Source organism: Triplophysa dalaica, chromosome 11, assembly GCF_015846415.1.
Source record: "Triplophysa dalaica isolate WHDGS20190420 chromosome 11, ASM1584641v1, whole genome shotgun sequence".
NCBI lineage: Eukaryota > Metazoa > Chordata > Actinopteri > Cypriniformes > Nemacheilidae > Triplophysa > Triplophysa dalaica.
In genome coordinates this window covers 9,080,705-9,096,405 of record NC_079552.1, presented here as the reverse complement: position 1 = coordinate 9,096,405, position 15,701 = coordinate 9,080,705, and the positions used below count along the sequence as shown (strand labels likewise).

The 15,701-nt window shown below is 36.7% G+C and overlaps 1 protein-coding gene across 2 annotated transcripts in view; it reads left to right on the top strand.

Moving 5' to 3' along the window:
* Nucleotides 1–481: 481 nt before the first annotated feature.
* Nucleotides 482–15,701, top strand: part of unc5b (unc-5 netrin receptor B) — a 74,541-nt gene continuing 59,321 nt past the window's right edge. Inside the window, exons 1-3 of one of the 2 annotated variants that reach the window (XM_056761239.1) lie at nucleotides 482–1,541; nucleotides 2,842–2,981; nucleotides 3,058–3,179. In XM_056761239.1, the coding sequence (XP_056617217.1) occupies nucleotides 3,167–3,179 (13 nt within the window). In that variant the 5' untranslated portion in view covers nucleotides 482–1,541; nucleotides 2,842–2,981; nucleotides 3,058–3,166. Of the gene's footprint in view, nucleotides 2,143–2,841; nucleotides 2,982–3,057; nucleotides 3,180–15,701 lie in introns of both variants that reach the window. The other variant, XM_056761240.1, reaches the window with a different exon arrangement.

The following is a 15,701-nucleotide window of genomic DNA, read 5'->3' as shown; positions in this document are numbered from 1 at the left end:
TCCATTTAAGATTTGATGTTAGCATCAAAAGGATGTGACACAAAATGTTGGTCTCAATTTAACACAGTGGGGAGGTTATGTTTTATGGCTCTGGTCTTTTCCTGAGCTCTGATAATGAGAAGATACCGCCTCATAAAATGCTACCTGCAGGGCTGCAGGGAACTGTCTGATCTTTGTGTCTATGTGTGTGTGCATGGGTATGTGTGTTACTGCCATATAAGGCCTTTATCATTTATGTAGTGCATCTATATTTTCTCCCTTTTCAAAGGGGAATAGATTGTGTTTACAGTAGAAAAACTTATTTTTGAATTTCCTGTGTAATTCAGAGATACGGCCTTTCATCGTGACCTTGCTGTAAAGTTGGCAACGCAGACCACCCCCCCACACACTCTTCCCTGTACGTGTGGTGACAAACCACCTGAATTTCTTTTTATTCGTCTGCCTCAGTGATGCTTAAGACGTTATCCACCATCTCGGGGTTAAAACTTGATTTTTCTTGTGTTCTCTTTGATGTCTGAGAGACCCAATAGTCCATTTAATACATCAGAAAACATACCTCACATATCATAAGTGTCATATTGCTGCTTAATGACGTGTCCTAAACTCTTTTATATTTACATTACATTTAGAAAATGCTTTATGTAGTAATTATATTATATTTTAATTAATTTTACATTATATGTTATATTATATATATTATGTTTATAAATATATATATATTTTATGTTATGCTATGCAACAATATAGGCCAATTATCGGTATCTGTATTTTGTGCTCTGTATATAGAAAATGTTTAAGAAACATCACCGGTTTGATGTTCAATATTAATACGCATTGTACGACTTAAAGACATTTAGAAAGTTAAGAAATATTCATTTGATCATCAGAATCGGTATCAGTATTGGCAGATATCACTTTTGAAAAATTTGCAATGGTTATTGTTATATCTCTTTGATCAAAATGAAAAAATGTCATCGCTGTAACCCAAAGTAAGTTGATTCAGTCAATTAAAATTAAAACACACCAGACTGTGTGTATAGTGCGTCCCCTAGAATACTGATTTTAAATCACTCTTTAGTGGTTAAAAGGCCTTTACATGAATGAGAGCATGAATAAATAATCTAACGCTATACAAAGGTTGCCAAAATAAAGGGATGCTGCGTTAATTGCGCTAAAGGGGAAAGTAATGAATTACATTTACTCGCGTTACTGTATTGAGTAGTTTTTGGTGTACTTGTAATTTTTTTGAGTAGCTTTTAACTACTTCTACTTAACTATGATTTGTGTGATGTATTGCACTTCGTGATATTTCAAATCATATCAGTTACTGAGGGAAAAAATGTAAAACATGACGTCACCGAAAATTACTACAGTGAATGATGGGCGGGAGAATTTTTACGTTAATTCCAGAAGAGCGATGGAGACTGTCGAAGACAATGAAGTAAACCCCTATTTAAGCGACCATTTCAGCTTCAAGACAGGATTATGGACGCTGTGCAAACTAGCATCTTATAAAAGTCCTTATGTGCAAGAATGTAGAGGTAAAGATGAATAATATTTGTACAAATAATGCTCTTGCGCTTGTTGCATTCACTATTGTGTCTGCACCACATTTACGCAGTGTGTATGGATCCGAATTGAATAACTTCTGCCTAAATGACATATTTAAATGTGCATCATATGTCTTTCTCTTCTGTAACCGCAGGGCAAGAAAGTCACATGAAAATGTGCTTGCTATTTCATGCGTTTTGAAAAAGCCTCACCAGCCCTGCCGTAAAAAGAACCGTGTTGCCAGATCTTATGTTGAAAAGACCAGCATAAAAATGACAAGCCCAAAATAAACCTACAGATCGACACATTGAATAAGACAAAAAACTACGCCCAACTGAGTGTATTAACTATATAATGTATATGCAGCCTTATAAGAAAAGACTAAACAACAAATGGGAAGCCCTTAAAAAAAGTAAACATGGCACGAGAGCGCGCTGTGAAGCTCGTAACATAAACAAAACACGTCTCTGTCTGTGTTTTGGTCAAAATTCTTTGTCTTTGGCCGAAAACATCAGATACTTATCAAACGGATTAAACTCTTGGGATTCATTTTTCCTATTCCCTGCGATCAACGGCATAAATGTTGCCATGGTAACAACTGGGTTACAACTGTAAAACGTCACATTTACTCATTCCGTAAAAACGTGGAACCATTTATACGTGGTTTCACTACTGAAACTTAGAAGTGTATACCATTGATATTTTGTTAAGAAACTAAAGCTTAAAATCTTTTTTAAGCCTTAATTTTGCTTCTGAATTTTTTTATATTGATTTAATAATTGTTTAGTTAATTTTTCTGCTATATGATTCTTTGATATTTCTGGAAACAAAACAAACAATTCTTTATTTGTTGCAGAGCACTTGTTACCCCTTTTAATATATACAATTAGGCACTGTTTTGACTGTGGTTGGTGTTGCACTAAAAAGGGAGGGGCCCCCTTGCTTTTAAAATGTAAAAAAGTTACTTTTTTAAAAGTTACTTAAAAGTAACTTTTAGTTTGAGTAAATTTGAACAACCTAACGTTACTTTTTACTTTTACTTGAGTAAATTTTTAGACTGGAAATTTTACTTGTACTCAAGTACAATTTCAACAAAGTAGTAGTACTCGTATTTGTGTATAATATTTTAACACATTAATCTGAAAATAATTAATCGCATGCGTTAACGTGTTAACATTTACAGCCCTAGTCAAGACATTTTATTTACATCACACTATTCGTAACACATCATAGTTACAATATATATATATATTTTTTTTTTCTTTTTATTATGTTTCTCTTATTGTACAGACTGGACATTCCTGTGTGTTACTTCAGGATTCAACCCGGAGGCGTGCACCAACAATGATAACGATACGAGTATGAAAGAGAGACTGTTGAAGAATTTCCTGTGGACACTGTGGTTTCATAGGGGCAGGGGACGGGAAAAGGTTAGTGAAAACAAAGGAAATAAAGGATCACACACACACGTTGGAAAGTGCTGATACATGGTCCCTGTCTGGGCAGGAGGAGAAGGTGCATTGATTGTGCACAAGCCACAAATGAGAAATCCATTGGGGTTAGCTGCTCCTGGCTCACATGAGAGAACGGGGCACTGGAGGTCAGCTGGGTGTTCATGTCCTGCCAGGGTAAGGCAGAGCTGGCAGCAGATACACTGTATCCATTATACAGAGCATGACCGGGAGAGGTCAACAATTTGTACCGACCAACAGGTCACTCAGGGAGCTGTACGCATTTGGAAAGAACATGCTTGGTGCCATTAATTATTGTTGTAACACCTCATTCAGAAGGTGTACTGATCAGTATTCTGCTTTGATGTCATGCATTTAGTGTAGTTTTAATGATTTAAATATAGCATTTAATAATCTGTGACAATCTGTGCAGCAATTGCAAGCACAGAGTTAACTTCAGTGAATCAACTGAGAACTCAATTACGTCTCCTGAGCTTTAAGGGAGCAGCCGCCTCATCTGGGAGACCGTGGGAAAAGTTTCATTCATTAGCAGGAGACAGACACAAACACATCCATAATCACATTTCTCACATACAGTCAAGTGAGCAAATTCAATCCCATTATACGCAAGGGACCCTGTATACAACATATCACTCTACTCAGTCCATCCTTTTAGTAGTGATCACACACGCAGTATATACTCAAAGCATGGCCATTAAGTTGCCTGACACGCATTCGAGTTAATCTTTACGCTACGGCTCTCTCCTTCCCGAGACTGTAGATCTCTGAGATCATACTTCATCCACCCACAAAAAGTAATTTAGAATCCATTCATGCCCCTCTGCCACCACTCAGCCCTAAAATAAAGCGCAGCCGCGGATGTCTGCTTGCTTTTCATCAAATCATTTACCGTTCCCCTGATGCTAGTGAATGGGGAGGGTCTTTTTTTTCTCATTACCTCCCACCTCTGTTCGATTCTTTTCAAACACACCACCGGAGTCAAACGTAATCTTGGCTAAAATATGCTAATCCCCGTAGACTTTTGCAGAGGGAAGCTCACCAAAATGCAAAGTGGAAATGCGGAGTAGATTCATTATCATTGTCCCAAGGGTGTGTCGGGTGGGAGGGCGAGGATGTGTGTGGGACAAGGGTGGCTTTCAATGCCTTGATCTTCCTGCTTGAGTCGGTCGACATCATCTCCTTTGGGAGACACATTGGGACTGGACAGATGAGCGTTAGATCCAGAAATAGACAGGTGAAGGAGACTTGAGGGGTGGGGTCGGAACAGGTTTAGTGGATACTGATTGGATTAAAAATGACAGCTTTGGTTTCGTTGAGTTTTCAGAGTAAGACAGTCACATATTGGGTCCGATGAGGCGTGTCACACTCGCCATCAGGGCTTGTCGGATCTATTGGCCTGTGGACGTGTGTTGTGTGTGTGTTCTGAAAAATTTATGAAGTTTATTCGCAGTGTTCCTTTTGAAAACTGTTTCCTTTTAGAGGTACGATATTGGGATAGAAGCCTGAAATAAATAAAAATTGAACTGTGTGGGGTATATTTCTAATACAAAACATAGATATATATAGATTTATAAAAGTATATTATTTGGCACCGCTGGATGGGAAGATGAAACAAGAGGACTTTAAAAGTCACTCTCGTAATGAAAAGCAATTTAAAGTGAAATGCAATAAACGGGACAGTGCTGAAAGCTACATGAGGTTGCAGTGAAGAGAAACACACTGCGCATGGTAAATGGCAGTGCAGTTAAATGGCTATATGTGCGTATAGGACAAAGAGTTCACTTGTGCTTTAAGTGCATCCTTGATCGTTCAAATGTTTAGGGTCACTTAAATAAAATGTTTTTCATGATTTTAAATACGTTTTGAATTTGATCCAAAGATATATTTCTGAGTGTTTAAAATAAGTTATGTAGAGAACATGTTAAAGTGGCAATATATTAATATCTTCAACTAATTTTTAGTTTACAAAAAATGGATCAAATAATAAAGATAAAAATGCTTTTGAAAATGCTAAAGTGTAACATACAGTCATACATAAGCAAATGCTTAGTTAATCACACATGGCTTCTACATGTTAGTTAAATGTTGTCACTTTGACACAGTGTTGTTCGACTTGTTTTGTATTGAAGCGTAATGTTCATAATTTAATCAATTTAAATTGCATAAGTTCTATTCTATTCGCAGTTGCTTTAAGGAAAGAATAAATTCTTAAGTTTAAACCCTTTCCAAACATCTACTGTTTGTTTGTCCAGGGTTCTGCCACCGCTGCTTTTCCTGGTTTTAAAACAAATGCGTGTCTAAGCTCCACAAATGGCACCGTTATTGGATCTGCTCTGAAGAAATTCTTACAGCGCAAGTGAGAGCGAGTTCATGAGAAATGAAGAGAAAACAGAGTAGTAAAAGAGATGAGAATATACAAAAAAGAGCAAACGAAATAGCTTGCCAATAAAAGTGGGCTCTTCACAGAACCAGACAGCAGCTTGTAGCCCATTAAACACTAATTCTATGTTTTACTGCCTCAGTTAAGCTTCCCTATTTATCACAGGTCATAATCACACTGTTATGTGGTATAATGGAGAATCATCAGTGTAGAAAAGTGGTGCAGTGACATCATCTCAGGTGCCGTTGGGTGTGAGCGGGACAGGTTCTAACTTGCTTTAATATAATTTAATAGAATAATTATATTATTTTAAAAGATTTGGAATATGTGTGTAGATCTATATTTGAAGAGTTGTTTTTTTTATAAATTTTCATAAATCATGTTTTGTATTGTGCATTCAAATTTACAAGTACTGTATATCGTTATAATTAGTTTGTAAATGTAGTTTTCATAGTAACTAGTAGCTTAGTAACTAGTAACTGGTAGATTTCTTTAAAACATAACATAACTGTTAAGCTACTTCAAAGTATGCGGAATCATACGCTCTCTCCAGCTCCCAACACTAGCATATTGAGTGTAAAACATTGAAATAAGAGTCAAACACAAAAAATAGATTAATCTTTATTTTAAAATAACTTTAAAATATATAAATCATATAATTTTTTTTTAAACGTACTGTAACTGAACTACTTAAAAGTATGTGGGCTCTTTACCAACACTGATGTAAAGAAACATAACTATTCAGATTCAAGAATTCTACTATGTGGTGCATTTTTTCCCCAAGTTAATAATTCTGCGCATTGTGTTTATAAAATTTGGTTGCAGTACAGTGAACCTTGGAGATACAGTCAGACATTCCTATTTATCTGTAGTTTAATTAGCATAGTGACATTGGTGCTCAGCAGACCATCTCCTTCACCATAGTGATTTTAATTTGAACAACACAGAGGTGGAAATGCCTGAGGTGTAGACAAACCTCTAAAGAGAACAACGATTTTAGTAACTAGTGTGGTATGAAAAAGGGAAACATTTACTTTTACTAGACAGAACAAAGAAATGTCAGTTTGATGTCATTTCTCTTTAGCCTATGAGTACATAAATTATTCTGCAATTTTATGTCTCAGAGATGGCGATAAAAAAGGAAAAGTTATGGATGGCATCCTCATGTTACTTTATGGATTCATTTGTAACCAATGTTGTTGTTTTCAGGTGTTACATTTGTGTTACATTTGTAGACATTATTTTAATAACAGCGATAATTGACATTTTGTTAGTACTACACATACAAATATCATAAATAATCCAATGTCAGTATCTGGTTGACACCCTGATATAGTAGGTGGTTATTTGCCACTTATTTGTCTAAGAACCGCAATGGTTACAAAATCTCTCCCTTTGATGCTCTTTATATCAGGTTTTCTGGGTCACATATTGTGACAGCCCTAATGTAGACGATGGGACAGTGAAACTCTTTGGAACAAATGAAAGCGTGAGGTCTCCATAAGAGATGGAGGGACTTTAAGTGAGACATAGAGGGAGCAGCGTGTCCTCTACCATTTTAGCCCCAAGGCACGTGGTCACCTCGGAGACTGTCCACTGAATTATCCACAACTCCTCGCTGCTCATGGGAGTGTCTGGACAAGGGGAGAGGACAGGAGAAGTTAATGAGGGGAAGAGACGGAGCAGGTCCCCGGAGCCCCCTGTAGGGTTTGGTGTGACAGACTCGGGGAGTTTGCCCACTCTGATTGGATAATTAGTAACATGGATTTGGGCCACAGAGTGAGAATTGATTGATTAGGTGGCTGAAGGATGTTTCTTTGCCATGTCTTTAGATGCCCGAGCACTGGAAACCTAGAGGATGAAAGTATACACACACACTACATTAATGCTTTCTTGGTTGCTGGTCTGTCACATTAATTATGACACCTCCGTGCACACTTTTTGGTGTATGTTTGCTTAAAGAGTGGGAATTAGTTCCATGAGACCCTAAATTAAATATTTTTAAAGGAGTAATTATGAATTACTCCATATTGGTCAGCGTGTTGCCTATAGGCCAACGGGGGGAAGAGAGAATGTTACAAGTTGCTGTTTACTAAAGTGACAAATAATATTAGCTTTTGCTATGACCAAAATTACCAAAGATAATCATTAAGGGATAGTTCACCCAAAATTGAACGTTTTGTCAGTGTTTACTCACCTTCTTGTTATTTCACACATTTACAACTTTCTTTCTTCTGCAGAACACAAGATATTTTGAAGAATGTTGGTAACAACCGCCATACCCACTCACAATAGAAGTGAATGGGGATGTCCGATTACCAAATTCTTACTTTATATCTTCTTTGGTGTTCTGCAGAAGATGGAAAGTCATATACATTTAAAATGACAAGAGGATGAGTAAATGATTACAGATTTTTTTCCTTTTTGGGTGAACTATCACTATAAAGCAATAGTGTAATTTTTGTTCAATTTGACTCGACAAACTTAACTCCACAAAGAATGAATTTGCTCTTTAAAAGGTCAGTTTGGGATATCTTTGTGTTTTCTACAACCTGCTTAAAGTACAGACAGCAATATAATAAACATGTCAGTTTTGAAAATGATCAGCTTGCCCAAATCCACAGAACAAGAATGTTTCCATCCAATTCAGCTTAAGCTTTGAGGTTTGGCACTGCTGTAGCGTTTAACGTGACTCAAACAGATGCAGAAATCAGTATTCCTTGGTTATGAAAAAGAATTCTTGTGTGATTAAGGCTTTTTTAAGACTACCCATCCCTCATATCAGTCATCTCTAATCCATCTTCAAGCAGACCAGCACAAATCCTCCAGCACCCTGTGGCTTCTAAGAATCTGGTTTAGGAAACAGCACGTGGTAGAAATATCTTTTTTAGCGTCTGTTTGACAGACCCAGCTGAGAACATTATTAGATTGCCTAGATTTTGCGCAAGAAAAGCAAAGAAAATAGGGAGTATTTAGCTCTATGGTGACTGTTGGTCAGGAGTCCCACAACGGAGGTTTACCCGTCCCAAGGGCAATGTGTTTGGTTCGGGATGGCAGGGGATTACGGGCCGTCCGGTCTCTGTGGGGCTTCAGGTTGGCAGGATATTAATTAAGTAATTATCGTGCCGTGAGGCGCAGTCATGAAATATGCATTAGGTCTTGATTGGGACATTTGTGATTGTGTAATTTAATTTCAGCAATATGTTTACCGCCTTTAGTTGTCTAATGTTCGATAGACATTTTCTCATCTTTTCGATTACATCTCTGAGATTCAATCATATATCTTTAAGCTAAAAAAATCATTTGAATTTATCTTGCACTCTTTTTATTCATATGAATGAGTGAATTGATTTTTACTTGTTAAAAGTTTGTCAGACGCTGCTTCACCTTTGAATGTATATACTTTCATCATACACTGTATAAAAATGTCATTTATTTAATAAAGACCAACCCAAATTAGCCTTCTTTATTCAATTCACATAATTGTGTTTGTTCACTAAGATTATGCTAATCTGAAAACACAACAATGAACTATAGATCAGTTTACTGCATTATGGAACAAAGCATTTAAATATTTGTCCCTGAGGTGCAATACAAAAAAACAAATCTTGTTTACATGTACTATAAAGAGCTGTAATTGCTTAATACGTTTGGCACCATTTAAGCAAAACATATGCTTGCCAATTTGGATCTAAAAACTGATCATTTGCAGAATTGTCTAAATTTAATTTTATTGCATTCGCGATTCCTTTCTTTGGTAAAGTCATAATCTATGTAAAAACACAGGTTATAAGATCCTGTAATGATGCTCCATCTACAGCAGGACCATAACAACACCAGAGCAAATCAAAATAGCTTCAGACGCAGCTGAATATATCTGTTGATTTTGGCTCCAGTGGCTCGCTTTGAGCTTTGGGTCCTAATCTGCTTTCATATCTTTTATTTTACTCTTAGAATTTCTTTCCTCCCTGTTTTATTGATAAAAGAAAGTCTGAGTGGAGCAATGCCTTTCTGTTCTCTCCGTATGATTAAAAAAGGATCCTCACTCTCCTACAAGTCAATAATGAGCGAGACATCTGCGGTCGGAGGATGCAGAGTATCTTAAAGAGTGGTTTACACCGGCTGTTTGTAAAATGTAGACGTAAAAATGAGATGTAAAGTTCAAACTATGAGGTTATAGCTACGGGTTTGTTTTTTAGGCTAGTTTACCTTAAAACACAAACCTAAAAGACACAAGATATTTGAGGAATGATGGTAAGCATACAACATTGGCCCCTATTGATTTCTATTGATGGACATTTTTCTAAATATCTTATTTTGTGTTCCACAGATAAAAGAGTCGTATTGAGATTTTGAATGAATTGACAGTGAATATATGATGAAAGACTTTTTATGCAGATTTCTAGTTAAGTGACTTCCATTTAATTATGTGCTCAAATATTTAGTTGAATGTAAATTGAACAAATATGATTTTTATGTTATATTTATTATCTTAGTTAAACTAAATATGTATATATTTGGTTGTCCTTCCACTGCTCGGCTGTTCAAATAAAAGAACTGTTAGCCATATTTACAGATACTGTATCTGCAAGCAATGCACTTCTACACTTGACTCATTGAGTTCATTGATCCAGGTGATGTCCCTTGCTTGATTTTTTTCACTCCTTTCTTATTGATTTTGATCATCTGTGTATTGGGCATTCAGTACAATGCTGAATGGATTTCATGGCGCCATAATATCTCTGTATGCCTGACCACTTGTGTCTGAATCATTTGTCTTGTCCGTGTTCTTGCTTGGCCACCTCACAATCTTTCTGATGGCTGACTTAAACAACAGTTTTTCTCTGTCTCTTGACTGTCTTTTTTCAATTGTTGTTAATTTTTTCATGTCAGACCATATCTGCATATTTGTGACCAAGTCTGTGAAAACCAAGCTAAACTCAGTGTCTACATAAAATCATCCTACATAATCTTGATATCTTTGTGTCAGAGATGGAAATGTTAGTAAAATGAATGATGCTCATTATCTTATAATTAGATCATAAGACTTTAGCCTGGTTTTCACAGACTTGTTCACATATTTGCGTCATATTTAGTTTGTCTCTCAAGTACATTTTATAATCGAGCTTTTACTGTAAAAACAGTTGTTCAAAATGCATCTGAAGTAGGAGCAAGTGGAAGAATGGAGCACCACGGTCTTGCAGGAGCTTTAAAGAGCTCATGTTCTGTTATATCTGTGTACGATGCACATTCTCAGCTTAAACAGCTCCCCAGCGCACCAGCTACCCTGGAGAAGAGACTTAAAACAGAGACATTAGAATTGAAGAAGAATAAAGAAGAGCGTTTCTCTTCTCCTGAGGGCAGGCAGACGTTATTTCCTTCTGTGTTGGGTTTGAGAGCAGTTCTTTGTCTTCTTCTCTCTCCGGACCCCTGCTGTCTGAAAAGAACCCACTGCAAATTCTGACTCTGATTTTACTGCTCATCGTTCACGTTTAAAGTAGAGCTTGTTTGTGAGTTTCCTCTAAATTGCTGAAAAACAAGCGTGAGATAATCTTTAGTTTGACTCTGAAAAACTGTGCTCAAATTGATATGTGGGATCCGGGACCCCCTATAAAAGATAAAAGTAGACAAAGGGGTTCTTTCAGAGATTTTTTCAATAAAAATACATTTATATTACTTAAATTTACATTTATTCATTTGGCAGATGGTTTTATCCATAGCAACTTACAAATAGGAGAGCATATAACATTTTGTCAACAATACTAATTGCAAATCTAAAATATGTGCAGATAAGATAAACCTAATATCATGAATCAGTAATTTTAAATTATTAATGTATTTAGAATTATTTTACTTATTTTCTTAAAAAAAAAATGTAAATAAGTTTTTTAAGATTTTTGCTCCCATCCCCCAAAATCTGTCATAGTGGGGACCCCATAAGACATGATTCAATTTGAGCACTGCTTCATTCAGATGTAATGCAAGTTCAACTACGTAAATAGTTGTTTCTATATACAGTACGTCTGAATATGTTCCAGTACAAATATACATACAGCACAAAAATATATTACTAAAGCTGATTTTGCTGCTATAGACAATAATGTCTCTTGAGGATATAATGTTTACCTGAACGGTGAAATTGCAACCTTTCAGGGACTTGACTCCACATTTTTATTGCAAGAAAACGCAAACTAAACCTTCGCACTACACTTTGGCTTGTGCTTTATTTGGTAATTGACAGAAATTTGGTGTGATGGCATTACATGTCTTGAATTGAATCGATTGCTTCTGCTTGCATTATTTGGATAAACTGTCTCCTGAATGATTACATCAGCATGTAATGTGAATGTAAATATAACAAAATCGTGACCATAATTAAGACATCCTCTTAAAATACTCAAAACTTTAATTAATGCACTTCTTAATTGTGGCGTCATAGCGTTTAAACATTTAAAATAGTGTTACATCTAGTTTTCACCTGCTTGGTGTGAGAAACACACCTTATTTGACGAAGACACGTAAACTTGCTTGTCACGTATGTGTGTGTGAGACAGAGAGAGCAGGCATGTGACAGAGTTATATTTAGCCGGGCTACTGTGCTCATTGTGTGAGGACCGTGGATGGTGAAACCAGGTGTCCAGGTGTCTTTCTGCGTTTAAATTAGCACCACTTTGAGCTGCCCTGCTCTCGTTTAGAGCTGGGGAGATATGTGCTCTCCTCACACCACACCAAGAAAAGCTACAACACCGCAGGCTAAAATCTCTTTATTCTGTCTTCATCTCTCCCTCTCTCTGTCTTTTATCCTTCTATTTCTCTCATTTTTTCACCCCCCGGTTTATAGGACTAATGCCATTTCAAAGACAAATTTGTACGCGTTTACAAATTACCACACTCATCCGCTCTCCAATCACTGACACCAAATGTCAGTAAATACCAGAGAGCCGTGTCAGTAATAACAGTAAATGAGAGCAAGCACAGGAAAGTATTGATTAAGACCAGTGCTGAAACGTTATTGCTTCTTCCTTCTAGTTCAATACGTAACTTAATGACCGCAGCTCTGCTTGTACCTTCCCAAATGTTATCGTAGGATGTTTGACCGAAGAGTGTGGGAAGAATAGACCGGTGCTTGGTTCGAGATGGGAGTCTCATCGGGAGGTTGACGGATTGGATCACAGGATCAGTAGGAGGAGGAATCAAACCTGCATCTTGGGTTATATTGCTGCCCCTGATGGTGTCTCTTGGGGAGGATTTTTTGCCAGGAGCAACTGCACGGACTGATCCAAAGGAAAAGCAGTTTGTTGGAAGCAGGTCTGAACTGTTTTCAGGCCAGTGGCCTTAGCGGGGATAGAATGATGTACAGAAGTTTTGCAGACATCAAGCCTCGATTATAATAAAGTGTAGTGACTTATTTTTGCACTTACATTATTTTATATTTTAGTGTTATTTTCCCTAAAACATTTGAATGTGGGAGACACCAATGAATTTAATTTAGCTTTTCAAGTTTAGCTTTGCTTGAAGTTGAACTTTAAAGGGATACTTAACTTAAAAATGAAAATTCTATCATGAATTACTTGACCTCAAGTAGTTCCAAACTTGTATAAATGTCGTGGCTCTGTTGAACACAAATAAATATATTTAGAAGAATGTTAGCAACTGATATTTTTGGAGTGGTCAACAATGGTAGGCAAGGGTTCCCCAGAACTATATATATATATGTACAACTATCCCTTCAATATTGCATTTTTGAATAATGCACTTGTTCATTTAATTTTTAATAAATTGGAGATCAAACAATAATTGGTGGACACCAGCAGTACAACCACACACCCCATGATTCCCTGTTGATGAGCACGTGTAAGTAGAAGTCTTTTAGAATAAACCATTTTTAGAGGAGATTCCATGGAGCCACAATAATAGTAATACATAAAAGAAATACAGCTAAATTTTTATAAAATGTAAAAAGTGTTTATTCCAACCAGCTTTGTTCATTCCAAACCAGTTCATAACAACATTTTATTCTGTTTTATTTAGGATAAAGCTGAAATGATCACAAACCAAAAAAATCTTCACTTTAGGCTTTGACATGTTATACTGCTAGCGAGCAGCAGTGATGTAACAGCCTATTACACTTCGCAAATGGCCACAAGTAACGCGGCATTAAAGAAATCATTTTTTATGTTCTCATTCCATACCCCTTTCATATGTCTTTCTCTTCCTCCCCTCTGCCGCTCACAACCCCGAGGATGAGGTGAGATTGGTGCGATGCAGTAGCCTGTGCAGGCAAACAGACCATACGCACACCTGGACCTTTATATAGGCCTTTAATAAGGTGACCAAGACAGCGAGCAGCTGTGGTCACGAACAGAACATTCACACATTATTCTTCTTCAGGTCACAAGACCCATTTATCAGACAGTCTGCTCACAACCAGAGGTGACAAGAGGTGGCTTTAGGTGGTTATTAGATTTCTAAAATCCATTTTGATATATAATTTACAAGCATTTTCCTATCATCTCCCTGTCTGATTTCATATAAAAGTCACACTTTGTGTCTGTTTTTGCTCCAATTTTATGGCTTTTTCGAAAAACCACTGTTCCATAATTCTGTTTTACTTTATCCCTTGCTACCTAAAGCTAGTCTCCACTTGTCTCTTTTATAGAGTGGGGTTGAGCAGTGGGCCCATGGGGGTCTCTCTGGGTAGCTGCAGAGAAGGCCAGTCGCAGCTGAGACCCGTGGCTTGCTGCAGGAACACCAGAACTTATTGTCACTCCATGGTGCCCTCCATCAAAGCCGTGATTAATAGAATGGGTCTTTGCTTCCCTATAGCCTCCAGCATTTTCTCACCTTCTGCATTTATACTCTGTGCACACCACTGCTTCTCTCTCCTGTCTGCCAACATTTGGAAGCTCCCCTTACGTGCCGAGCAGATGCTTTGTGGTATCAAATCATTAGATGTTGTTTCATTTTAAAGGGAGAATTCACCTAAAAGTATAAATTCTGTCATCAATTATTCAATCTTATGTTGTACAATACTTGACTCTTTTTTTCTGTGGAACACAAAATAAGATATTTTGAGAAATGATCAGTGATTTTGTTTCCGTACAATGGAAGTCAATGAGGGCCATTATTATTTGGTTACAAACATTCATCAAAATGTCTTCTTTTGTGTTCTGCAGAAGAAAGTCAGTCATACAGGTTTGAGAATGACATGATGGTGAGTAAACGATGAAAGAAGTTTTATTTTTGGGTGAACTATCTCTTTAACATCCTGTTAAATAGTCTATACATCCAGCTGCTCGTAAAACAGAGACATTTGTTAGATCGACAACCCTTTAAATGCTTTATTGGATAGATATGTTCAGCTACAAAGAAGTAAAGCACGGTTTTAATCTTGGTATAAACCTCTGACTTGGGATATTATTTACACTACCAAAAATAGAAATGTAAGCTTCCTTCACAATTTTACGACATGGAGGGGTTGGGGGGTGAGATGAGATTACAGTTGATCTGTTGCAAGAACTAGGAGGGTGTCTATGGAGGCAGTATTCTGATGCATCATAAATTTTTGTTTTAATGCAAAAATTACTCACTAAGATAATCAAATAAATGATTAAATCCATAAAAAGAATCATGACGGTGGACAGAGCAGGACATTGTTGATTTAAATGTATAAATATGCATTTCATTTAATATTTCATTTAGATGTGAATAAAAATAGTTCAGTTAAAAAAAGATTATAGATTATTTTACAAAATATTATGTGTGATTACTACATTAATGCATCATTGTAGTCTCTTAAAGGGACAGTTCATCCAAAAATAAAAATTCTGTCACCCTCGAGTTGTTCCAAGTCTGTTGGGTTACAAGCTTATGTGGAACAAATTCAATATACAGATTTGGAACAACTCGAGGGCGAGTAAATGATGACTGAATTTTCATTTTTGGGTGAACTGTTTCTTTATGCTTATAGGTCGTTGGCTTAATATCTGGTGAATAAGGAACAAAAAATGTGAAACACCACAGTGTGAACTTGTAAATTTCTCTAGTTAGTACATTTTTATGTTTTGTGACTATTGTGATCCTGCGGGAGGAGACAGCTGCCTATGTATGCATCTGATAGCTAACAAAGTTGTAAAAGACAGTTACATGTCTGCTGTACACCCCCCTGTTGATTTGCGTTATTATTTGTTTTTGATCGTTTGAATTTGAAGCACACAAAGTTTATGCCCTTGAATTTAATTGCTTTTGTAGTAATAGAGCCATGACTTTGCAAGGTCAAAGACATTTACATTTAGGCA